The 26,815-nt window shown below is 45.5% G+C and overlaps 2 protein-coding genes across 6 annotated transcripts in view; both read left to right on the top strand.

Moving 5' to 3' along the window:
* Positions 1-22,964, top strand: part of LOC123371846 (cytochrome P450 2U1) — a 37,589-nt gene extending 14,625 nt beyond the window's left edge. The window contains exons 3-8 of one of the 5 annotated variants that reach the window (XM_045019721.1): positions 3,660-3,821; positions 5,715-5,882; positions 6,423-6,675; positions 8,323-8,462; positions 15,070-15,150; positions 22,882-22,964. In XM_045019721.1, coding sequence (XP_044875656.1) covers positions 3,660-3,821; positions 5,715-5,882; positions 6,423-6,601 — 509 coding nt within the window. In that variant the 3' untranslated portion in view covers positions 6,602-6,675; positions 8,323-8,462; positions 15,070-15,150; positions 22,882-22,964. Of the gene's footprint in view, positions 1-3,659; positions 3,822-5,714; positions 5,883-6,422; positions 6,676-8,322; positions 8,463-15,069; positions 16,078-22,881 lie in introns of those variants that run through there. The other 4 variants (XM_045019720.1, XM_045019717.1, XM_045019719.1 and 1 more) reach the window with 4 other exon arrangements.
* A 659-nt stretch (positions 22,965-23,623) lies between these two features.
* HADH (hydroxyacyl-CoA dehydrogenase) overlaps positions 23,624-26,815 on the top strand; it is a 35,817-nt gene continuing 32,625 nt past the window's right edge. The window contains exon 1 of the mRNA XM_045018478.1: positions 23,624-23,779. Coding sequence (XP_044874413.1) covers positions 23,654-23,779 — 126 coding nt within the window. The 5' untranslated portion in view covers positions 23,624-23,653. The remainder of the gene's footprint in view (positions 23,780-26,815) is intronic.

Genomic DNA, 26,815 nt, shown 5'->3' with positions numbered 1-26,815 from the left:
GAGGCACTGTGACGTGGCTGTAGTAAGTACTGCCTACAACACTTCTGTCAGTGCCTCCTAATCTAGAGTAATCTCTTTTAAAAGGTCAAGGTAATAGTTTAGTCTCTAAACTCAATCATAAATCTTTTTCAGGCAAAGATTGTACAATAGGACAGCAGTTCAGCATTCTGGAGATAAATGAGTTCACTCAGTGCTAATTTAAAGCACCATTTTATTGCCTGTTGTTAGATTGGAACAAGAACAGCCAAACTCTGTCACCTAGGGACAAACTCTTTTCTAGGGTGACCATACTTCTTAAAGTAAAAACAGGATGGCTCAGGGCTCGCCCAAGCCATTGCGTTACCTATGTTGACCTTAATAGTCCTCCAGCAGCTGTCCCACAGTGCCTAATACTGACTGCTCTGGTCGCAACTCTGAACTCCACTGCTGAGGGCTCACAGGGACTGGAAATTGCCCCCTTAAAGTCCTACAAAATGTTTAAACACATTTTCCTGATTGTCCAGCTTGGAAGTTGGTGAGCATATCTAGCAGTTCTCCATTGTTGTGTGCAACTCCCCAGCTGACCATGCCGGCTGCATGCTCTAGAGATGCTCTGTCCTGGAGTAAACAGGAGATATTGGATCTCTTGGGCCTGTGGGGAGAAAAGACTGTGCAGGCACAGCTACAGACCAGCTGTAGAAATGTGAACATCTGCAAGCAGGTTGCTCAGGGAATGCAGGAGAAGGGGTACGACAGGGATCAGCAGCAGTGCCTCATGAAAGCGTCTCTCTTTCACCAACAGAAATCTGTCCAATAAAAGAGATTTCCTCACCCAACTTTGTCTCTCTAATAGGAGTTGGAGTATTTTTACCACTTCGGCTAACAGAGCAATAATATGAATGAAAAACATTTTAAAATCCACTTCATGGGTTGGGGTTTAGAAGGTGTTTGAGTTTTGTGTCTTTAGCCTCTTTCTCCACTTACACATGCTAGTAATTTTTCTCCTTTTTGCTGTTGATTTGAACCATTTTTGTCACTTGTCTTTGAACCCCATCTCTTTCTGCTGTTTTGAGATGAGATGACCAGAACTGAGTGTAGTATTCCAGGGGAGTGTGAAACATTGGTTATATAACAGCACTATCTCCTTGCCAGTGTGATCTGCCATCCCATACTTTATACATCATAATATTTTTCTCTGCTTTCATTTGGCCTGCCTGGGAGTCTTGCTGTGCCACCTCTTGTTCCTGGCCATGAGGCTTCTTCAGCTCTTGTGAGGAAGTGGCCTGGTCAGGCAGTTCACAGAACTAGCACTTGTTGGGGGCAAACTCTTCCTGTCAAGAGCTAGAAGGGAGGCAAGGTGGGAAGAAAGAGTTGGACTTGCTATTTGCTGGAAGAAGGAGCTCCACTTTTAGCTCCCACAAGAGCTAAAGAGGGAGAGACAGGGAGGAGGGAGACAGAGAAAGGAAAGAGACATGCATGATCAAAACTAACTGGGCTCCAGTCCTATCTGAATTCCACAGATAAGTATATTTGTCCAGGATCTGAGGGACTTTTAATTACTGCTTTTTTTTCCTAAGCGAAGATAATGTAACAGTCTAGACATGCTATTAGCTAAAAAGTCAAGAAATCTTGCACTTTGCAGTCAGCTGTGCAAACAGCAAAGCATCTAGGTAGTTTTATTACAGTCCCACAAATCTCTTCAGGATCCCGCCGACTTCATCCTGGGGATACAACACTTTGGTGACTTAGGTGTGTGTGTAGACAAGTGAACAACCCTGAGCTCACGAAAGCTCATGCTACAATAAATTTGTTAGTCTTTAAGGTGCCACAAGTACTCCTGTTTTTTTTGCGGATACAGACTAACACGGCTGCTACTCTGAACCCTGAGATGGCTTATCCTCAAAATAAAATTATTTTCTGCCCCTTGAAAACTGTTTTCCATTGAACCACTCTGGATATGCCAGGCACTAGTTCAAGGGTCAGAATCTATCAATGTGAAAAGCAACTCTGGTATTTTAAACAGGCAAATGGGTAACCCACTGTCATCACTGTAAAGAAGTTTGTTTACTTTGTGTTCCTCATTTGAGCAGAAATTTCCTTAGCAAATCCATAGATGGCAGCATATGTCTGTTTAGCAAGTGATGATTGCTGAATCTCTTTCCCTGCCTTTGTGGTAATACCAAGAACTTTTTCTTATGCTGACTGAGCAGATAATTAACCTTAAATCGCTGTTGAGGATGTGGCAGGTCTAATGCTGAAAGGTAGAACTGGCAAGCAGAAGAACCACTACAGGCACAGGGTTTCCAGGGACGTTGTGGATAACTAATATTAGCTATTACTTAAACAAACAAACAACTCAGTTTGGATATTTTTCCCCTCTGGCCTGCCCTTCATCTTTTGCTTGTCTTTTTAGATTGAGAGTTCTTTCTCCATCTTCATAGCTGGGTGGAAAGCACCTAGTGAATGCTGCTGTAATGAACTTAATACTATATGATGAGCCCTCAATGCAATGATAAATAGGTTGAAAGAAGGAGATTGCACCTTCCTCCATTACTTTGGGCCTAATATACATGACAGGGTAGGATAGAATAGAGGATCGGCTTTCATTTATCCTTTGGTAGCTTGGGTGAGATGAGGAAAGAGAGTGTGTAGAAACTCTTTCCAACAGTGTGGCTGATGAGATTTTTGTGTACTGATAATGGGTGTTGTGTGTTGTTAAACCATTACCCCACCACTCTGAGGAAGGCTGTGCAATCCCTGAGCCAAGTAGAGTGCCAGAGAGGCCAGGACTGAGAATCGCAGGCCCAAAGGGAGAGACTTTAGTTCAAGTTAATGTTTTGATTTAATGAAGTAGAACCCCAGTCTATTACTACAGAGGTCTGCTGTGTATCTGAGAGGGCTACTGCTGCTACTCAGGTACTCGTATACTGGAGCTGGAACCCCAACAGCCATGGCTGCCCCTCCATATGCCAGTAAAGGAAGGTAATCATCTTGCAGCTAAGGAAGGTGTCTGTGCCTGGTCATCCCTCCTTGATAGGAGGGTCGGTGAAGAAGGGGAGTCTCAGAATCCCACTTTTGGTACCAGTTGTCATGGGGCATGCCTACCCTGGAGCACCCTGCTGAGCTAGTGTGGCTCTGCAGGCACTCCCTGCCTTGGTTTCATTTCTCTGAGGGCCATTTAAGACCTCACGCAGCCCACACGGGTATAAGAACAATCCCCCTCCTGGGGATGTAGTTTAGTTCCAGATTATTTTGGATTTTAAAAGGGCTCTTTCCCTAGTCTCAAGGGTTGCACAGCCCTCCTCCTGGGGGCCTGTGGTTCTCAGTCCTGGAACTCCTTTCCTTTGGGAGAGGTTCTCTCTCTGTGAGCATCTACCTGTAACTGAGCTCTGATGATCTTTTATTGGCCCAGGTGTTCATTAGCCAGATGGGCTCTAATTTAGGTCCTTGTGGGTAGTCTGGGCACAGACTCTCTTTAAAGGACCAGCAACCTCTAAACTGTCATTAGAAAACTCCTATGCACTTGGCTGCCTAGAAGTGAAAGTCTCTAGCCATCCTATTATCAGTACTCAGTTTTCCTCAACTGTATCATGATTGAGTGTAATGTAAATCTGAAAGTGTGTCAGTGCCTTTGCTCCTAGTTTTCATCTTTCTTTTTACTCCTCCCTTCTTTTGCATAGAAAAGGTTCATACAGAAATTGAAGTGGTCATTGGGCGTGACAGAGCTCCTTCTCTCACTGACAAGGCTCATATGCCCTTCACAGAGGCGACCATCATGGAGGTCCAAAGAATGACTGTGGTTGTTCCTCTTTCTGTTCCTCGAATGGCCTCAGCAACTACTGGTAAGTGTTTGTAGGTTTGTTTGGTTTTGGAGGCTTTGGTTTTTTTTTTTTTTTTTTTTTTACATTTTGTGGCTGAAATGTCTGATGGGACAGGTGGTGAGAACTTTATGAAGATTGCAGTTGTGCAGGTACAGATGTAACTTCAGTGTGTAAAATGCCATCTCTTTAGACAGAAGGGCTAGGAATGTTTATCCGATCATCCATCAGTGGTTAACTGAAGATGCCCAAGTATTTCATAATTAGAGTCCTATCTGTTGATGAACAGGAATTGTGTGAGCATTTGTTGATAGACTCAGCCTTTGGGAACAGTAAAGAGAATCTCAGCTTTCATTTTACAAAAACAAAAAAGTCTCTAGCCCTTTTCCTGGCACAAAGAGCCTTGAAAATATTTACATGATGTAAACGGATTGCTAAGCTGGAAAGGAATGTGCTGCTGGTTTTTATTTCTACAGAAAACAATCTCACCCTCTCCCAAAGTCCGGTTGCTGGTCCCTATTGCCAGGAGTGTGATAGCGGTAGACAGGAATTGATTAACCTGGGTGGGTGGTAGCAAAAAACATCTTGCAAGCCACCCAAAAGCATATCCTTCTTTAAATTTTTCAACTCCTGCTACAGTGTTGCTAGCTGCTTCAAGGAGAATTCCCTCCTTTTATCCCCCCACAGTGCCTCAAGGTGGTCATGGAGAGATGAACTAGTTCCCTTTACCACATCCTTCTGCTAGACTCTACAACAGTGTTTGTGGAGGAGGAGAGCTGGTGCCAAGCCACTGCTGCTTTGAGTGGGATTCCTGTAGCTGCTACAGGCAGACCCTCTCCTTGCCAATGTTTGCCTTCCTCTCAGGGTCTTAGGAGCTGACACTGGGTGCTTTGGCCTGGAGCTCTGACACCTCCAGCACAAATCCAACTGACCACTGAGCTGGACATCAGAGGGGACATCATCCCCACCCAGTCAAATAGCTTGCAGACAGACTACAGGACAAATTGCTGGTTGCAATCAGAGTTTGTGGGATGGCCTGCCAGCTCTGATAAACAGCTGCCAGCTAGGGGAGCCTCAGTGAATTACCAGGAACTAGAAAGGGGAAACATGATAGACCAAGACTTACTAGACTGGAGATTGGGAAGGATTATGGGTGTGAGGATGGGGAAGGGAAGATGGAATTAGTGGACCTGGGGGAGAGGACAAGGTTTTGGAATGGATAGATGTTTGTGGGCAGGGGAATATTGTTGAAGTGGAATACATTTTGAGGAAGTCCTGTGTTCAAAATGCTGGCAGTATAGGCCTGGTCCTGTCTGTGTTCCGGTGAAACTTTTTGGGTCAGTTTAATGGTTGCAACAGTAGAAGATCTGAAATGTCTCTGCTATTCTAGATAATGGTAAATGATCTTAGTAAACTAAAGGGATTCGCACACATCATGCAGTGTTTGCTTTGCAGTGCATCACTGGTGAATTCTAGTTTTATCAGCATTAGCTAGTTATGGGAGGATCATCCCAATGTAAGGGGTTCCTTTAGTGGGACAACGTCTTCTGTTCAATCTTACTGTCTTCTGCTGCTGGCATATTGAGTGAGACTTTCTGGAAACATAACATGGCTGAGATTTTCCCACACCCTGTTGATCCCTGACTGTTAGCATAATTTAGTATACTTCTGGCTGCTGTTAATTGTGCTGAGAGACTAAGCTGGCACACAGCCAGCCCAGAATCAGGGGCGCACGAGGACCACCTTTGCACCCAGTCTTCTGTCCTCTGTCCTGAGATGTGGTAGGTGTTCGTTGTCCATAGCTGAGGATCTGAGCTATTGTTTAATTACTATAGTCCCTCTTCTGTTAAGTGCGAAATCTCTCATGTTTGCTCTTAACACCTGTCAAATCTCCTGTCTCTGGTTTTTGTTTTGAAGTGCTACGGGGATATACTATTCCTAAAGGCAGTGTGATTGTGCCCAACTTATGGTCAGTGCACAGAGATCCAAATATGTGGGAGAGACCAGATGACTTCCAACCAACAAGATTTCTGGATGAAAATGGCCAGCTAATCAAAAGAGAAATGTTCATTCCTTTCGGAATTGGTAAAATATCTAGATACAGCTGGAATGGGCTTTTTTGTTTAAAGATTGGGGTGAGAGTTGCACTTCCAAAAAGCCTTTGGCATCTGCCATTTTCTTATTTTGTCATAGAAAATAATATTCATTGTTGAAAATAGAATAAAAGTTGAATGTATATGGTGCACACTGATTACTTAAGTTTTTTATGGGGTTTTTTAAACCTCTTGGGAGTGTCCTGCAAAATACAGTAATTTAGTTCCTACCAACTCCAGCTGCCAGTTTAAATAAGTGCAACCTTCTCCCACTTAAATAAGTGTCCCCAAGATGGATCAGATACTATAGAAGTGGTTTTACTGCCATAAAGTATTAAGACTGTATGTGCTTCTAATGTTAAACAATAAAACCCAGTGAAATCCAAACCAAGACTCTGAATCTTAACTTTAGAAAGTTCAGATCTGAGTCCTTCTCTGCTTGGAACAAGGTTGTAGGGAAATTGTAGGGCTGTATTTGAATGAGTCAACAGTATAAGAATCAGTAATATTTACCTTTCTAACCTCTCTTTAGGTAAACGTGTGTGCATGGGAGAGCAGCTGGCAAAAATGGAGCTGTTCTTGATGTTTGTAAATCTCATGCAAAATTTCACCTTTTTGTATCCTGAGAATGCTACAAAACCAGCCATGGAAGGAAGATTTGGTCTAACTTTAGCTCCATTTCCATTCAATATAATTGCTTTGAAGAGATGAAGAAACTTGAAAAAAGACTAAATGAAGAGATACTGCACTTGGCAAATTCAGTTTTATATTTTTATCGCTCTAAGGTATGAAAACATATGAACTAGTAACTCAAGGTTAGCTGCTGAGTTCCAAAAGTGACTAGATGAGAGTATGTCAGCCAGTCTGATGTTCTTCGCCTTTATATTTCTTTACCGAATCTGTTACCATTAATTTTGGGACAAAGGACCCATAATAACACATGACGCTTTACAAGTATCAAGTGTCATTTTGGTCAATATGTTGTCAAAGTGCTTTGGGTATACACTTGGCAAACAAAAGGAAGGATATGATCAACTAATACTAGAGGAAGCATTAAATGACTTAAGGGATTTGTATGTTTGTATGAAGAAACATGGTGACTAAATGCTATGTTGCTGAAGAGTGTTAGAAATGACAAGAACAGTGATACTAAGGCTCGCAAGTGGCTCTTTAACGTTTCTCCTGCAGCTCTTTGCAGCACTAGATATTAAAACACACTGTGTTTTTAATTAACCAATCAGGATACTTTTACTATGTTAACCAATTGTAGGTGATAAAACAATACTTGGTCTGTCATTTTGCTGTGAGAACTATATATAAAAAACTATATATTTCTCTATCATACTATTTAAATATGAATATATAGTACTATAGTAAATGAAACAATGAATTCATACTACCGTGGCTCTTTTGGATAATGCTGATCGCAAATTTGGCTCCTGAACCACTGAGGTCTGAGTATCACTGGACTAGAGGACACGTTCTGTAATCTTGGGAGGATTTTTTTAATCTAAATGACTTGTAATTTATAGATGGAAGGCAAACCAAAATGCCTCACTGGATCCTGGATCAGAACACTCCTGAGTATTGGGACTTTGTGAAAATTCAGATTCACACTCCAAGGAGAGCCCTATCTCATGCTCTCTATGGGTACGTCTACACAGCCAGTAGGAGCAAGCTTCAGACTGAGTCAACAGACTCGAGCTCACGCTAATGTGCTAGAAATAGCTCTGAGGACAGAGCTTTTAAGTTGTGGCTTGGCACACCCCCGTTCTCTAGATTTAAGAGCCTGAGCCCCAGCCTTAGCTGCAATGTCTACGCAGCTATTTGTAGTGTGGTAATCAGAACATAAGAATGGCCCTACTGGGTCAGACCAAAGGTCCATCTAGCCCAGTATCCTGTCTTCCGACAGTGGTCAGTGCCAGGTGCCTCAGAGAATGAACAGAACAGGTAATCATCAAGTGATTCATCCCGTTGCTCATTCCCAGTTTCTGGCAAACAGAGAGGCTAGGGACACCATGTGGGCCCAAGTCTGTCAACCTGAGCTCAGAGGCTTGCTGCCGTGGACTGTGTAGACCTACACTAATAGGCCAAATTAAAATTCCAGCTCCAACAACCATCAAACTGTGAAAGTGAAAATAAAACTGGAAAATTTATATACAATATGAGTATAGAAGCAATAACAAACTGTAATTTAATGAGCTGTAATTTGTCTTTTCAAACAAGCATCTTAAAACTGTTATAGGATAGTAAAGAGTTGAGTTGGAACCAATACTAGCAGTGTTAGTAGTAGTAATGGCTAAGAGGGGTGAAAACATTATCTACTATTTAACTGCTTTGAAATATTTACTGCTCTTTTATATTGCTTTCATCTCTTGCAAGACAAAAACCTTCATTTAATGCTCCCATTACATGTTTTGTTTACACAACAGATGTTGTCAAAAGGCTATGAGACATCAATTTGTTGATCTCCTGGTATGGTTTTAGCAATGTGAAATCTGAGCCCTTGTCAGGGACAACATCGAAGAACCGTTGGACCAGCTCCACATGTGTACCAACTTAATTCTAGAAGGTCTGTCTCATGCTAAGCATGACTATCTTTCAAGAGTTCTTAAGGAGAATGACGTTTTCTTGTAGAGTAACATCGTCACTCATGCTGCAGATTATGAGCAAGACATAAAATTCCTGTTTGTTAGCTTGTTGCCACCATGAACAACAAAGTATTGCCTTGCCATGTATATTAGGCACGGTCTTAAAGATGTCTCAGTCCTGGAGGAGTTTACTTTGCTGCACTAAGAATCAGACAACTGATCATAACTAATGTGTGCAGACTTTCAAATCTTGAATAGCTGAAGCACATATTACTATTTTCTCCCCACCAAGCTATGTATCTGGGTGATTTTAATAGCCACCACTCACAGTAGGGCTATAGCAGAAATGATGAAGCTGGTTAGCAACTCACTGGTTGGGCCTTGTTTGCAAATGTCCATTTTTTATTTTATTTTATTTTTTTAACCCTAAAACTATTGACTTTTCACTTGGCCAGATGGAATACTAAACACAATCTTGACCTATTCTTTCTGATTTAAAGACAATTCTGGTATTCCTCTGCAAGCTTCAGGAACAGTCCTTAGAAATTTCCTTGCCGCCAACAATGGCAAATTATTCTGCATGTCTGCTTTGGGGTTCCATTTATTGAATCGGCACCGAAACCATGCAAGAATTTCTGCAAAGCAAACTGGGTTGCATATACTGCAGAAGTTGAAGACTGGATACACCGTATCAAACCAATCCCAGAAAATTGACCGCTTTGTTCACCTTCTTATTAAATGCATTCCTCACACCTATCGCAGGGTCTATATTTCTTGCTGGCAGCTGGAGACAGAAGCACTCTTCAAAGAATATGAGAAGAGTGGTGATCCAGACACTGAAAAAGCAGGAATAGAGTCACTGAACTCTGCTCGCCTGAAGAGATTGAATGAGACAGTGGAGGATCTTGACTTCACCCATTTCCGTTGCAAAGCCTTGGCATTCCTCCATAAGCTTGGAGCTGCTGACTTAATGAAACAACACCAACTGAAAATTTCAGCCAGTTGTGTTGCCACACACCTTCTCTGTAAATCAAAGATCAAAACCGACAAGTTGACTAGACAGAAGATTGAGGAAAGAGCTATTTTCAAATGTCTGACACAGCCCTACCACTTCGCTGCTATCATCTCCTTATACTGCAGAAGAAATAAACAAGGCTCTCATTGCCTCCAAAAGCGGAAAAGCTGCTGGCAAGGGTGGCATTTATCCTGATTTCCTTGAGAATTTAGGGACCAAAGGGACAAGCGTGGCTGGCAGACTTATTCACTGCCATGTATTTAAACAGGGAAGAGTCCAAAAAGCTGGAATGAGGCAATAGTCATTGGCCTCCTCAAACATGGGAAACCACCAAATGATGCTACCAGTTATCACCCAATATTGCTCCTCTCCACAACTTGTAAGTTAATGGGAGCGGGTTTTACTGGCCCATCTCACCCCTATCTTTGAGGCCATCCTGCCAAAGGAACAGGCCAGTTTCAGACTGGGACAAAGTTGCTGTGACCAGGTTCTCACCATTAATAGTTACATTGAAGCTGGCTTCCAGAAGAATCTAAAACCCAGAACAGCACTAATAGATTTATCCACTGCCTATGACATAATATGAAGAGTATGGCTATGGCTCAAGGTATCAAGGGTCATCAAATACCAACTCCTGACCACAATGTTCAGCAACTGTAAATATTGCATCCCTTTTGAAAGGGCAGATCAGCAAAGCATGCATCTTCAATGATGGTTAACCTCAAGGATCCCTGCTGGCTCTTTCACTATTCAACATCTATATTAGTGATTTATGTTACACAATTTCACATAAATTAATTTATGCTAGTGACATTGCTCTTGTGGTACAAGGCAAAAGGCCTCACTATCATCGGCAACATCCTCTTCACCAGCCTCAAGATAATGGCAGAATACTTTCAATATTGGAAACTCGGCCCCCAATGCCGCCTCCAAAAATCTTGGTAACTGCCTTTCTCCTAAGCAACAAAGCTGCCAAGGAACTACTTAGTGTGACCTTCAGCGATCAACAGGTCCAAAATGAGCCCTATCCAAGGTTCCTGGGTGCACCTTTAGACAGCAGCTTGACTTTTTAAGTTCATCTGAAGAAGACATGCAAAAAGCAAAGACTAGCTTTGTCCAAAAGCATGCAGACACAACATGGGGTGCCACTATATGTGGATGCTTCAAACAGTGCATCTAGCATGTGTTTTTGATTGCTGAATATTGTGCATCGGTCTGGATAGGCAGCTTAATGCTACAATGAGAATTATAACAAACATGAAAATCAACACCTGTTCAATGGTTGCCCAGTCTGGCACATACACTCTCATCTAAGATCCAGAGAGAGAGAGACGCATACAGCTTGTGAGTACAAGTGAACCATGTCTAGCCTGAACTTACCAGTTCATGCGGACCTCTAGAAGCTTCCAAAGACATGCCTGAAATCTCTCCATCCTTTTTGGGATTGGGTAAAGCTCTTAAATTGTCCTCACTCATTCCTGAGGCCCATTGGAATAATGGGATAATGTCTCAAACACCTGATTGCAGACACCAGAAAAGAACTTGAAGGACCTCGGAGTCCTGGTTGATCGCAGGATGACTGAGTCGGCAAAGTGATGTGGCCGTTAAAAAAGCTAATGCGGTCTTGGGATGCATTAGGCGAGGTATTTCTAGTAGAGATAAGGAGGTGCTAGTCCCGTTATACAAGGCGTTGGTGAGACCTCATTTGGAGTACTGTGTGCAGTTTTGGTCTCCCATGTTTAAGAAGGATGAAATCAAACTGGAACGGGTACAAAGAAGGGCCACTAGAATGATCCGAGGAATGGAAAGCCTGTTGTATGAAAGGAGACTTGAGGAGCTCGGTTTGTTTTCCTTAACCAAAAGAAGGTTGAGAGGAGATATGATTGCTCTCTTTAAATATATCAAAGGGATAAATACCAGGGAGGGAGAGGAATTATTTCAGCTCAGTACTAATGTGGACACGAGAACAAATGGATATAAATTGGCAGTCGGGAAGTTTAGGCTTGAAATTAGACGAAGGTTTCTAACCATCAGGGGAGTGAAATTCTGGAACAGCCTACCGAGGGAAACAGTTGGGGCGAAGGACCCCTCTGGCTTTAAGATTAAGCTTGATAAGTTTATGGAGGGAATGGTTTGATAGGATAACGTGATTTAGTCAATAGGTCAATAATGTGCAACCACTGGTAATTAGTACCGAGGGTCAATGTTGGGATATTGAAAGTCTTTTTCCTGAGTGTCTGGCTGGAGAGTCTTGCCCGCATGCTCGGGGTTAAGCTGATTGCCATATTTGGGGTCGGGAAGGAATTTTCCTCCAGGGTAGATTGGCAGTGGCCCTGGAGGTTTTTCGCCTTCCTCCGCAGCATGGGGCAGGGGTCACTTGCTGGAGGATTATCTGCTACTTGAAGTCTTTAAATCAGGATTTGGGGACTTCAACAGCTGAGTCAAGGGAGAGAATTATTTCAGGAGTGGGTGGGTCAGCTTTTGTGGCCTGCATCTTGCGGGAGGTCAGACTAGATGATCATAATGGTCCCTTCTGATCTTGAATTCTATGATTCTGTGAACTTCTAGGACTCAATCTACCCCCAAAACAGTGGTCCACATTGTACTGTTTGAGAACATCACGTGGTAGATGCTGTCAACTTTCTCATCTCTGGAAGATTAGAGACAAAGCACAATGTGTCTATGGAATTGTCACGGAGTGTGGGGGAGTCAGGGCCCTGCACCCCCGGGCTCCCTGCGATTCACCAGGACTCTCAGCCAGCCAGTAAAGCAGAAGGTTTATTTAGCTGACAGGAACACAGTCCAACACAGGTCTTGCAGGCACAGATAACAGGATCCCCCCGGTTAGGTCCATCTTGGGGCCCCAGGAGCCCCACAGCCCCCATTGGGGATCAGAGCCCTGTCTGAGCTTCCCTTCTTTCCCCAGCCAGTTCCAGTCTGCCCAGCCTCCTCCAGCCCCTCCTCTCTGCTCAGCCCCTTTCCCGGGCCAGGAGGTCACCTGACCCCTTTGTCTCCAACACCTTTAGTTGCACCTTTGCAGGGGAGGGGCCCGGGCCATCAGTTGCTAGGAGACCGAGTGTCAGGCATTCGGTTGCACTGGCCTTTTGCTTTGCTAGATACTTAAGAACTGCACACAGCACCCCAGTAAGAACAGTCCGACTTCGTCACAGGAACCCAGTTGCAAAATGTGGGACCAGTCTGTAAGTCAATTATAGAGGTGGTTGAACTACCAGCTTCAACCACCTCTACAATTGTTTGATGCTAGACATTAATACATGCCAGCATAAGAATCTCTCTCATTTTAGTAGTGCCCATCCTTCCAAAACAGTTAAAATGTTGACACCCTGAAAAAGGAAGAATGGTGGAGTGGGGAATAAAGAGGATGGGGGGTGGGGAGAAATAGGGAGGGAATGGGGGTGCACAGAGCCCCTGGCAGGGGTGGCTCTAGGAATTTGGCCGCCCCAAGCACGGCAGCACGCCGCGGGGGGCGCGCTGGTGGTCGCCGGTCCCACGTCTCCGGGGGACATCCCGCAGTCATGCCTGCAGAAGGTCCACCGGAGCCGCGCGACCAGCGGAACTCCCGCAGGCATGACTGCGGGAGGTCCGCCGGAGCCGCCTGCTGCCCTCCCGGCAAAATGCCGCCCCAAGCGCGCGCTTGGCGCGCTGGGGTCTGGAGCCGGCCCTGGCCCCTGGCATGGTGGGAGAAAATGGGGTACCTTGGCATGAGAGATAGGGGGAGGGGTGTTGCAGACAGTCTTTGAAATGGAACAGGATCAGTGGTGGCACAGTGGGAGCTTGGGTGGAATAGAGGGATGTAAAAAGCCCCTGGCACATTGCTTTTGTAGGCTGAACTCACTTCACAACTAGTATTCATAATTTTACATTGGACTCCTTGCTCCCCTCTGTACTCCTTGGGGAATTTTGACTGCTGTTAGCATTGGAAATATTAAAGTAAAGCTACTATAACATTAACTTGGCCTGATTTTACCTGTATGACCTACTATCAGTACTGCAAAATTGTGGGCGTTTTTACATACACAAGATTTAAATATAATAGAATTAGGCTTGGTCTATACTTAAAATTTAGGTCAGCATAGCTACAGCACTTAGAACTGTGAAAAATCCATATCCCGCAGCGCCATAGTTATGCTGCACTTATCCCAGTGTAAACCGTTGATGAATATATGCTAGCCAGCATCTAAATAAATATATATAATAAAAAATAGTATGCATTAGACTATCACTATTATAATATTTATGCTTAAACTGCCTTATACCATAATCCTGTTAATTTATTCTAAGTATCCCATAACACCTTGCATTTGCTGAAGTCAGCATTTGGTGCAAAAAGTTAGGAAACTTGTCAAGATACGTTCATTCTCTGCCATAGTACAAAGCTAGGGAAGTGCCTTCATGCAAAAGTACCTGGAATGCTGGTATCCAAAACAAAGATAAGGAAGGGACAGAACAACAAGTTAAGGAACTGGAACAAACGGATGGGTTGGATTTTAGTGTAGGTGGATTTGGGTTGGATTTTACGTGTAGGGAAATGTAACTTGTAAAATCATGTAAATAACGGCAGCTGAAATGTATAACTTGGGGAGCACACCTTCTGTATAAGGTGATTGTAACATTACTGCCTGGGATGGCTCTTCAGAGACGGGTATTGAACCTTTTTCCTGTATCATATTAATAAATCTCACTGAGTGGTTATTTGGTCTCTTGACCATATATTTCGTAATGAAATAATAAACCAAAATGTGATTAAGCAATTGACTATACAATTTATCAACAAGACACAGCTGGATCTATGCTTGTCAACTTAACTACCATCAGCGCTCAGGGAGGTGGTGTTCCTAAAACAAAAGAAAAACCTTTTCCATCACTGTAGGCTCTCTCTCCACTACAGGATTATGCTAAAATAGGTATGGTGACAAAGCTATGATACTATAGTCCCTGTAATGTAGACATGGCCTTTGTAAAGATATAACTAAATTGGTAACTTCATGAGAGCAAACAAGTTGAATAGGGTCACACTCTGGCACAGTATGTTAAAGTAACTTACATGCCAGTGGGCTATATTGCCTACTTGAAAAAGGGATGTTAGTTCAGATGCCATTCAAGCCAAGCAGACCATATGACAAATTACCCATTTAGCATGGCAAGAATATTAAAGATTATTATCGTTACTGTTTATACAACACCACACTTGGGAGTAGGGAACATAGGAACTGGGAGTGTCACCTTAATAGCTCCAAGAATTGGAACCTTGTCTGTACCAAAATCATAATCATTCTATATTATTATTTGTATTACTGTAGCACCTAGAAGCCCTAGTCATGAACCAGGACCACCTTGTACTAGGCATTGTACAAACACAGAATGAAAAGATGAGGCCTGCCCTAAAGAGCTAATAATCTAAGTATAGAAGATAACTTTGATGCCATGTAGGCTGGCAATGCTGCCTGAAAACCCCACTTTGTTACTTGATGATCCTGTTGAGAAAGGATTTTTTAAATTTATAATGGAAGAGAAGTAGAAAGTTAGTGATGGGGGTGTATGTTTGGTTTCAGCAGCAGCAGAGGAAGACAGCAGCAGCAGCATTTTGAAAATACTGTAAGGGGAGAGATTATCAAGACATGCACCAGATAAAGGTGAGAGCAGTTCTGTTTCTCCTGCTGAACCTAATAGGAGAGCTCTCCCCTCCTGTCTTTCGTACAAAATACTGTGGGGTCCACCTAGCTGAAGAGAAGCGGATCTTCTTTTTCTCTTGTGCTCCTGGGAGTCCTAACTAGGGAGCTTTGCTTATTTTGCTTAATATTCTGCATATGTGACCAGGATTTGAGTGTTTGTTTGGTAAAGTCTCCATCAGGCAGAGCTGGGGTGAGCTCAGTGCAGGCGTTCAGTTCATATCTATGAATACTGAGCAATAGATTTTCTGTTTGGGTGATGCTTATTTTCAGCTGTAATTGGCTAGTCCTGAATAATCTTCAGTCAGATAAAGTTTACTAAGGAACAAAGCACCTCATCTGTATCTCAAAACCGGCTTTTGTTGCAGTGATCTTTTAGCACAAAATGCCAAAGATGAATGCACTTAATTTCTTCTGAGGAAACAACTTAACCTGGTGAATTGCTCAAATAAACTTTGTCACAGTATGTTGCCAAATGGTGGGATTTTATAGTGTGTCTCTCTCTCAATAATAAGTGTTTTTCTTAAAGTCCAGCATTTATATTCTTGTGATTCAGATTGTAATTTAAAAAAAATAAAATTGGGAAGAAAAGCCTGAATGTGTGATCCAGGTGTAACCCAACAGACTCAAAACACTACATAGATTCGAAGGCCAGAAGGGACCATTGGATCTAGTCTGACCTCCTTTATATCACAAGCCATTGAACTGCCCCAGAATAAAAAGCTGCCCAAGCAAGCATTTGAAAGCAAATAAAAACACAGTATACTTGTGACACCCTGACATCCCAATATTCACCACTGTCATGTAATTAGGATGTGTTTTGTACCAAGTATGTCTTGTGAGATGTCATTCTAAAAGTCAAGTATCAGAGGGGTAGCAGTGTTTGTCTGGATCTTTAAAAGCAGCAAAGAGTCCTGTGGCACCTTTATAGACTAACAGATGTTTTGGAGCATGAGCTTTCGTGGGTGAAGTGGGTATTCACCCACGAAAGCTCATGCTCCAAAATGTCTGTTAGTATATAAGGTGCCACAGGACTCTTTGCTGATTCTAAAAGTCTTGATCTGCTAGACATTAATATCTCACTGGATTGTATGTGCTATCATTGTATGTGAAGTTCCGAAGTTTGGCTTGTATGTGTTACTGTAACATGCTGTGAGTTTGAAAGCACCACAAGCAGCCTCTCAAGTACAACAGTAGAAAGGCCAAAAAATGTTAATGACTTATTGAGGAAATGCACACAAGCACAAGGATTACCCCAGGAACTGTGTGCAATAGAAACCTCTCAGAGATAGCACTACACAATGGGAACTGTTTGACCCAGGTCACAGCAAAAGAGCTTCCCAGATATAAAAGGCTGGGACAATGACATCATAGGGGGACCTCAATCTCCCTGCAACAACATACCTGGAAACACCTAAGGGGCAAGGACTGAACCGTGGGAAGTGGTGGTCCCAGGCTAGAAGGATCTTTAGCCTGTGTATGAAAATGTGGGAAAGCCAAGGCAACTTGTGCCTTAAGGGTCTGCCAGGCTGCTTACCACTCAGCATGAGAATTTGCTAATATATATCCTACCTATCTAGTGTGTTAAGCTCAGTTTGTGGCTTTTGTTTATTTACTAAGGTAATCTGCTTTGATCTATTTGCTAACCCTTACGATCGCTTAAAATCTACCTTTTGTAGTTTATAGACTTTTGTTTTTCTCTAATCCCACTTCATGGAATTCAGTGTGTGTCTGTCTGTCTCTCTCTCTCTCCACATTGAGGGAGAGGGTGAATTTAAATTTGCTTATGCTGTCCAGTGTGTTTAGAGGAGGCTTGAGGGCCTGGCTCAGCAGGACAAGGTGAGGGAGCCCAGGCTGGTGGAATAGGAGAGCTCATTGGTACCCAATACATCAGGTGCCACCCCAGAATGGGGGGTAACCCTTCATAATACTATTTTAAAAAAACCACTTGTGGTGGCAGTACTGCAGTTGGTGCTTGCTCAGGCTGTTCTTTAGTAGATTAGAGAGGGAGAAGTGAGATTTCCCCTATATACCAAAGTTAATGTAATCACTGGGATAAGACAGTAGAGTTGAGTATGCTTGTGCCAGCATTGAGGTTGAGCTAAAATCTTTAGAATGGTCTCATGGCAGGGCAGTTGCTGGTAAAACGGATTTCTCAATAATGGAAAAAGCTGGGTAAAAGGGAATGTAAAATGTATTGCTTGCCTTGAACAGATGTAAAATGCCAAATATTTGTTTTCTTTTTAAACTGTGTTTCTGTGAATTTAACATTTGTATTTTTTTCCTTACACAAACTCAATATTTCTTACAAATGTTTAACAATCTTTTCAACTCAACAAACATTTGGGTAGTGCTTGTCCTGTACAAGCAAAAATGGTTCAATTTGGTTTGAACATGTCAAATAGGATTATACAATCCGCTTTAAGGGCCTGAATCTGTACCCTATTTGCATGTGTAACTCAGGCCCTAAGCTTTTACTTAAATTGATAGATCTTGGAGGCAGGTTTTGATACTATTATTGTGGTGTAGAAGAAAATTGCAATTAAATGATTATAAATAATCATGTTTAAAGCTTGTTTCCTGAGTGCCCTGAAGTCTGAGTGCAGTCAGGGGGAATTGATGGAGCTTGGTATAATTCAGCTTTCACTATCCTACAAGGAAAGGATCACCTGTTAAATAAGGGGTCCAGTTTTGTTTACTGCCCATTAGAACTAACATCAAAACTTTCTAGCCTAAACTTACTATTGTTATATGTTATAGCATACAACTTATTGTGAGGAATTATTATAATCCATAACAGCAGTTATGATACCTTTGCATGCAATAAAATCTGACCTTTGCTATTGTATATATCTTAGGCCTGGTCTACACTAGGACTTTAAATCGAAATTAGCAGCGTTAATTCGAACTAACCGCTCAACCGTCCACACCAGGAAGCCATTTAATTCGAACTAGAGGGCTCTTTAGTTCGAATTCGGTACTCCACCCCGACAGGTGGAGTAACGCTAAATTCGACATGGCTAGCTCAAATTAGGCTAGGTGTGGATGCAAATCGAACTTAGTAGCTCCGGGAGCTATCCCACAGTGCACCACTCTGACGCTCTGGACAGCAGTCCGAGCTTGGATTCTCTGACCAGCCACACAGGAAATGACCCGGGAAAATTTGAATTCCTTTTCCTGTCTGGGCACTTTGAATCTGACGTCCTGGCTGGACATCGGGGCGAGCTCCGCAGCACCTGCAACGATGCAGAGCTCTCCAGCAGAGGAGTCCGGCCAATCCAAGAATAGAAAGAGGTCCCCAGCATGGACAGACCGGGAAGTCCTGGATCTGATCGGTGTGTGGGGCGAGGAGTCTGTGCTGTCGGAGCTGCGCTCCAGCAAGCGAAATGCAAAGACCTTCGAGAAGGTCTCCAAAGCAATGATAGAGAAAGGATACAGCCGGGATGCAATGCAATGCAGTGCCGCGTGAAAATCAAGGACCTGAGACAAGGCTACCAAAAAGTCAGAGCGGCAAACGGACGCTCCGGAGCCCAGCCCCAGACATGCCGCTTCTACGAGGCACTGCATGCCATTCTAGGTGGGTCTGCCACCACTGCCCCACCAGTGACCGTGGACTCAGTGGATGGCATAGTGAACCTGGACAGTTCCTCCTCGATCTTCGCCGATGGGGAAGATGAGGAAGGGTCTGTGGAGGACGGCGCAGGCGACAGCGAACACAAAACCGCTTTCCCTGACAGCCAGGATCTCTTCATCACCCTCACAGAGATCCCCTACCAACCCTCCCCGGCCGTTAACCCGGACTCTGAATCAGGGGAAGGATCAGGCGGTAAGTGCTATAAACATGTAAACATTTATTTTTTATAAAACAGGTATAAAAAAATAGAAATACTATATATAAAATTTTCAATGAAAAACTATATGAAAAGTAGGTCCACACATATAGGGACTGAACAATAATCCTCCAGGGACAATTCAAGAAAGGTCTCATTTAGGTCCTCGAAAAGCCTCCGCAGGAGGTTCCTGGGGAGAGGTGCCTTGTTGGGTGCTCCGTGGAAGCACACTCTTCCGCGCCAGGACATCCTTATGTAGATGGGAATCATCGCCTCCACAAGCATGGCCGCATATGGTCCTGGTCTCTGCAGGGCTTCCCTTAGCATCCGCTCTTTGTGACTCCGAGGGACCCGCATCAGGGTGATCTCGTTCATGAAATGCTGCATCTAATTAGGGCAATTAGTGTATTGTTACTTTTGTGAATGGTTGACTTTTACTTTGCATAACAATGACCCTCGCTTAACAGCCACGTGTTGTAGGCCACATAGGAAAAGCATACATTGATCTTTCCCGTGCACTGGCGGGAGTGGCTGGAAAAGGGTCAGAGTGTATGATTTCCAGATTGCCTTTAGCGGGAGGGCACAGCTATCCATTAACTGATAAGCGGAATGTACTGTAAGGCTTACCAGGACTGTCTGCTAGACGGATTCAGCTGTCTCTCCCCACTTGTCCGCTCTCCTGTGCAATGCCGCAGCCAATGAGAGCGTATTCCGAAATCTCGAACTTGTCCTGAGATCTCGTGAGACTTGTTGCCCTGTATGGTCTTGTTCAGAGAAACTGACTAGACTGTGTTCACTGTTCGCAAACATGTATCTGTTCAAGGAAATCACTTACTTTTCCCATCACACAGCTTCGGCTCTTTCCCAGACTGCCCCGGCATCCCCCTCGCAGAGGCTGGCGCAGATTAGGCGGCGAAAGAAAAAGACTAGGGACAAGATGTTCGCGGAACTGATGGCCTGCTCCAGAGCCGAGGCGGCAGAGCAGAGACAGTGGAGGGAGACCCTATGTCAACAGCATCGCACACACATCGAACGGGAGGATAGGTGGCGGCAGGAAGACCAGCAGGCGACTCAAACGCTGCTTGGGCTAATGAGGGAGCAAACGGACACGCTCCGGCGCCTTGTTGATGTTCTGCAGGACCGCAGGCAGGAGGACAGAGCCCCCCTGCAGTGTATCTGCAACCGCCCTCCCCCGCCAAGAAGTCCTGCCCCCCCCTCACCCAAAAGTACAAGACGGAGGGGCAGTAGGGGCCGTGAGAACTGTCACTGCACCACTGCATAGCACTAATGTACCACACACCTCTCACGCTATACATTTGTAGAAGTGCTTCCCTTACAGGCTCACCCAGTCCCAAATCCAAGTTTCATCCCCCCACTGTGTATTAGATTATTAAAAGCTGTTTGCTGTTATTCACTGTTTCGGTCACGTCTTTCGTGTCAGAGGATTTTTTTGTGTATGGGGGGGGGAGGGGATTTATAATTGCACGGTATAGCCTACATTACCAGGGTACAGACTTGGGGGCATGATCAACTGCAGGGCACACACACACTGCAGTCAGTAGGCACCAGGGTCACTCTGTGTGGTGTATGCTGCCCCGGGTCATTCTGTGATGTGTATGCTTGTCCAGGGTCCTAGCGCCTGCCACCCCCTTAATGTTAAGGCACGCTGCCCTTACCATGCACTTCCACCGTAGCAACGAGCCTCTCCGCTGCCCTGAGCCCCAACAAGAGCCCTCATCCACGGACAGATACTCACCCTTCCCCCACACCCCTCACCCCTTCCTACGCCCAAACCCGCAGCCCACTGCCGTCATCCAAACCCCTATCCAAAGAAGGCACCACTCGCCCCTTCCTGCAAACCCACCCCTTCCTGCAATCCCTCCCCTTGATGCACAACCACTTGCAACCGTCCCCCACCCCAGAGACCTATGTAGGAGCAGGAGGATGTCATTCCTCTATGGAACAAGCGGTCTGTACATCAGTGCACACCGTGCCCAGCACAGTATGCGTCCATGTTTCAACACCTGAACAGAAATGCAAAGTAAAACAAAGATTTATTAATAATGAGTGTAACAATTAATTTGCTTTAAAACGTGCTTTGGAAGTGGGGGAAACTTGGAGAACGGGGTATGTAACCGCAGATCGAAATCGACACATACAGACACAGGCCCAGGGTCAGTTTCTCTTGAAAGCAAGTGGAGAGTCATAGGTTACCCTGCTCTCTGAGGAAACTTGCTTTCAAAGCCTCCCGGATACACAGCGCTTCCCGCTGGGATATTCTCTCGGCACGGGTGTCTGGCTGAGCGTAAACTGCAGGCGATTTGCCTCAACCTCCCATCCGGACAAAAAGGTCTCGCCCTTGCTCTCACAGAGATTGTGTAGCACACAGCAAGCAGCAATAACTACGGGGATATTCTTTTCGCTGATGTCCAAGCGAGTCAGTAAGCTCCGCCATCTCCCCTTGAGACGTCCGAAAGCACACTCCACCACCATTCTGCACTTGCTCAGCCGGTAGTTGAAGAGTTCCTTCTCTCTGTCCAAGGCGCCTGTATAGGGCTTCATGAGCCAGGGCATTAGCGGGTAGGCTGGGTCCCCGAGGATCACTGTAGGCATCTGCACATCCCCCAACCGGTATTTTGTGGTCCGGGAAGAAAGTACCTGCCTGGAGGCGTTTAAACAGACCAGAGTTCCTGAACACATGCGCGTCATGAACCTTGCCCGCCCACCCAACGAAGATGTTGGTAAAACGTCCCCTATGGTCTACCAGTGCTTGCAGCACCATTGAAAAGTAGCCCTTTCGGTTAATGTACTCGCTGGCCTGGTGGGCTGGTGCCAGGATAGGGATGTGAGTCCCATCTATAGCCCCACCGCAGTTTGGGAATCCCATCGCGGCGAAGCCATCTATGATGTCCTGGACGTTTCCGAGAGTCACTACCTTTGAGAGAAGTTGCTCAACGATTGCGTGGGCTACTTCAATCACAGCAACCCCCACGGTAGATTTGCCCACGCCAAAGTGGTTCGCTACTGACCGGTAGCTGTCTGGCGTGGCAAGTTTCCAGAGGGCTATGGCCACTCGCTTCTGCACACTCAGGGCTGCTCGCATCCGGGTGTCCTGGTGCTTCAGGGCAGGGGACAGCAAGTCACAGAGTTCAAGGAAAGTGCCCTTACGCATCCTGAAGTTTCGCAGCCACTGTGATTCATCCCAGACCTGCAGTACTATGCGGTCCCACCAGTCCGTGCTTGTTTCCCGGGCCCAGAATCGCCGTTCCACACCATGAACTTGACACATTGCCACCATGATCTCCACGGCGCGGCGTACCCTGCTTTGTGAGAGGTCTGCGCCACTCTGTGACTTCCTGTCCTCACCGCGCTGCCGGAGCCTCCTCGCCCGATTTCTCAGCAGCTGACTGTGGAAGAGGTGGACGATAAGGTGCGAGGAGTTGACAACGGCCATAAGTGCAGCGATGATCGCAGCGGGCTCCATGCTCGCAGTGCTGTGGCGTACGGGCTGTAACTGACAAGAGAAGGGCGCGAACAGATTTCCCGCCGGCGCTTTCAGGGAGGGAGGGCGTGATTGACGGTTCAATGCCAACAGTTACCCAAAAGCACCCTCGACACATTTTTCCCCCAGGAGGCATTGGGGGCTCTACCCAGCATTCCAATGGGCAGCGGGGACTGCGGGAACTGTGGGATAGCTTCCCACAGTGCACCGCTTCCAAAGTCGACGCCAGCCCTGTTACTGTGGACTCAGAAATTCGAATTAGTGTATTTACTGTGGATACACAAATTCGACTTCATAAGACCGAATCCACAAATTCGACTTAAGTAGATTCGAAATAGTCTTGTAGTGTAGACAAGGCCTTAGGCAGTTACTTCAGTGAGTCCACCAGTAGCAGATTCCACCAAGCAGGCTGTTTTGAACATGTATGGGAGTTTGCTGTAGGGGGCCTGGTATTGCTGTTTTAACCCTTTGAGGAATCAGAATTGGTAATGGGGAAAGCATTAAACTACCCCCAGGACACCTCATTCACTTTATAAAGGTGGTAGAACCTTTAAGAATTAAAATCAGGGCCACCATTATATGCAATTTTCTTTCTCTCTCAAACTAGTATAAGAGTGAAGGATGACGTGGCTGTACTGACCCTTATCTTTAGTATGAGCATTCCTGCCCCCCATGGCTTGTGCATCCACCAAAGAGAAGAAAAAAGGGACATGCATTGTGATGCATGGGCCAAATGTTACCTGTGGGTTATTTTTGCACATTTTGCTGTTTGTTATGGAGAGAGAGAGTGTGTGTGTGAGTGCACACGGCCCTTTCAAGGCCCTGGGTAGCGCTTGCCCAGGGGGTGGGGTGGGATGCCCAGGCGTGTGTGGGGGTGGCTCTTGCCCCTGTGGCGGGCCCTCTGCCTAGCATCTGGCCCCGGCTGCCACGCGGATGGCTCTTGCCCAGGGCCGGGCGTGTGGGCGATTGCTGCCCATGACAGCCGCGGGGCGGCCGGTATCGCGGCGGTGGGGGGGCGCCGAGGCCCCGGGGTGGGCGTGGCCAGAGGCGGCCGCGGCCCCGCCCCGCCCGTGACACCGCCCCCCAGCTGGGCTGCTGCTGCCTGCGGCCGCCCCCGCCGCTCACTCCGCTCGCCATGGCCTTCGCCACGCGCCGCTTCGCGCGCGCCGCGTCCTCCGCCGCCACCGCGGCCGCCAAGAAGCTGATCGTGAAGCACGTGACCGTGATCGGGGGCGGCCTGATGGGCGCGGGCATCGCGCAGGTGAGCGGCCGGGCCGGGCCCCACCCCGCCGGGGAACGGGAGACCCGGGGCGCCCCCCGCGTGTCACCAGGGCCGGCGGGAAGCACCGCTGCGGGGAGCCCGGGCTCGGGGGCAGCCCCTGGCCCGCCTCGCCGTGCAGCCCCCCGGGCGCCCTGCCCAGCGCGATCCCGTAACGCGGAGCTCCCGCGGGCCTGCCTGCCCCTGTGCGCCCCCGGGCCCGGCGGGGTGGCTGCGCTCCGCCCCGGGAGCGCCTCCCGCAGCGGCGGCGGCGGCGTGTCCTCTCCGCGCCGCCCTTCGGAGGTGGGAGTCTGCCCTGCGGCCGTGAGCCCGGCTGGCTGCGCTGCTCTCCGTGCATTGGGGTGGGGGGTCATGGGCATGTGGAGGGGGGAACAGGCCCCTTTTCTAGCTGCTCCTGGCTTTGTTGCGCTTTCTTCCCACTTCGCCCCGGACCGCTTCAGCCAGTTGTCTCCCCAGCCACTGTATATTAACTGTCATAGATTATTTGAGAGCAGGAACCTCCTGGTATGTATTTGTACCGTGCCTAGCACCCTGGGGCCCTGATCCTGATTAGGGCCCCAGGGAATTAGCATAATATAAATAACGCTGCCTCTGCCACTTCTTCGCTCTTATGGTTTCTGTTATATCTTGTCGTTTCTGCCACAGGCTCTCTTTCTGCCCTGAGTCACTTAACTTGGCTTGATATTTTAACTCTGAGCAAATAATTAGCTGCATAAATGTCCTATGTAGGCAGGTCGTCAAAACTTTGTTCTTAAACATCTGATAACCTGGGACTTTGGATTACAAAAGCACTCGGTTCAATTTTTGAGTACATTCTAACCCAGGGGTAGGCAACCTGTGGCACTGGTGCCAAAGGGTACTCACGCCCTGGCCACTGGTCTGGGGGGCTCTGCATTTTAATTTAATTTTAGATGAAGCTTCTTAAACATTTTAAAAACGTTATTTACTTTACATACAACAATAGTTATATATTATAGACTTATCGAAAGAGATCTTTTAAAATGTTAAAATGTATTACCAACATTCAAAACCTTAAATTAGAGTGAATAAATGAAGACTCGGCACACCATTTCTGAAAGGTTGCCGACCCCTGTTCTAACCTGCACGTGGTCATCTCTTATCTCTGCATAAAAATGTGAGAAACTGCAGTAACCTGTTCAGCATAGAGTTGATGTATTCATTTTCTTCATCCGCCTTTGTGCTCCACATTAGTATTAGAATGGATATGAATTGAATTCAGCTTCAGTAGGGACACAGTAAATATGTAAGGCCTGGTCCACACTAAAAAGGGGGTTCGAATTAGGGTACGCAAATTCAGCTACGTGAATAGCGTAGCTGAATTCGAAGTACCCTAATTCGAACTACTCACCCGTCCAGACGCGGCAGGGTCGAACTCCGCGGCTCCAAGGTCGACTCCGCCACCGCCGTTTGCAGTGGTGGAGTACCGGAGTCGACCGCGGCGCTTCCGGAGTTCGAACTATCGCGTCTAGATCAGACGCGATAGTTTGAACTCCGAGAAGTCGAACTCACCGCGTCGACCCGGACAGTAAGTGTGGACTAGCCCCAGGTTGGTCCATTTTCAAAAAAGGAATTAAAAGTAGTTTCAGGTATTGCACCTACTGCTGAGTTACCCTGTTTTGTGATTATACAATAACATTTTCCAGTCTTTTAAAATGTTTATGGGGGGTTGACAAAACAATGGAGAAACTGACTATGTAGGGGAAATGGTAACTATACACAAAGTGTGGTCATACACAAAGCAAACACTGCAAAAACAAATATTTTTAAAATCTTTACTGTAGCAATCTTAGACCCTCGTCTTGAAATTAGCTCCCATGCTGTCCCACTGAAGCCAGTGGGGTTCTGTGAGAGACATGCAGCCTGCCCATTTGGACTCAGTGCAGGATCACGCCAGAGTGATTACTTGCAACACTATGAGGTACAAAATAAGTAGATGATTTTTTTTGTTTGTTTTTTAAAATCTTAATACAAGCCGTGCCTTTCCAATGTATATTTGTGTTCAGGGTGTTCTTCGCAATTCTCCAATCTGTATTTGTCATGGAAAAGTACAAAGTTTGGGTTTTTCTTGTGAATCTTTCACACACTGCCTGACTGATAAGGCAGAAGAAGAAAGCCCCGTGAAAATGATTTAGTACCAGCTTGACACGGAATAGATTGATTGACAGTCTCACTAAATAGCGAGAGAACTAAATTTCATTTTGTTAAAATACTGTATCCTTATTTGTAATCTGTAGTGTTTTACAGTGGGTTAATTAAATGGGATTTGCTTGTTTTCCCAGAGTGTTCAGCCATTATAGCCTTTGACTTGTAAAGCTCACTTTTAACTTGACATTTTTATTCATCAAATGGCTGATTGCTAAGCCAGGGACAGGACTATTTCAGATATATTTACTTATTTTACAAGGAAAATAATACTTTGAACATCTATGGCACCTTTCGTTTACAGATCTCAAAGCACTTTACAAACAATAATTAAGCCACACAGCACTCCTGTGAGGTAAGGGTGCTATTATTTCCCCCATTTTACAGACAGGAAAACAGGCACAGAGAGGTAAAGTGATTTGCCCAAGGTCACAAAGCAAACTCGGAGCAAATCCCAGGAGTTCCTAACTTTGCATTTCCTGTTCTAACAACTCAGTAGTGCTCCCTCAGAGGTATAGCTTTTTCTGATATTCTTGTTGCATCTATTATAGAAAGAGGTCCATGCATTTGTCTGCTACCTAAAGTGAGGTTAGTCATCTATAACTTTAATTTCTTTATACAAATAATCTCTCTCACCCTTATCACTGGAATTTGGGATTTCTTCTGAAAGAGCCTCAAGGCCTTTCTCAATAAATTCAGTGCCACATGAGTATGTGGTAAGATCCATAAATATGTGCTCTGAAGTTTCAGGAATGTGCGCACTGTTTAATATTCATTAGTCCAGAGAGACAACTGAAGGCCATTGTGAATTCTGTTACATGTTCTGACTCTTGCTGGCAACTGTTTGTAAAGAGA

The sequence above is a fragment of the Mauremys mutica genome, chromosome 5 (genome assembly GCF_020497125.1).
Source record: "Mauremys mutica isolate MM-2020 ecotype Southern chromosome 5, ASM2049712v1, whole genome shotgun sequence".
NCBI classification, from domain to species: domain Eukaryota; kingdom Metazoa; phylum Chordata; order Testudines; family Geoemydidae; genus Mauremys; species Mauremys mutica.
Note: the sequence above shows the minus strand (reverse complement) of the source record. Positions and strands in the feature narration are given on the sequence as shown.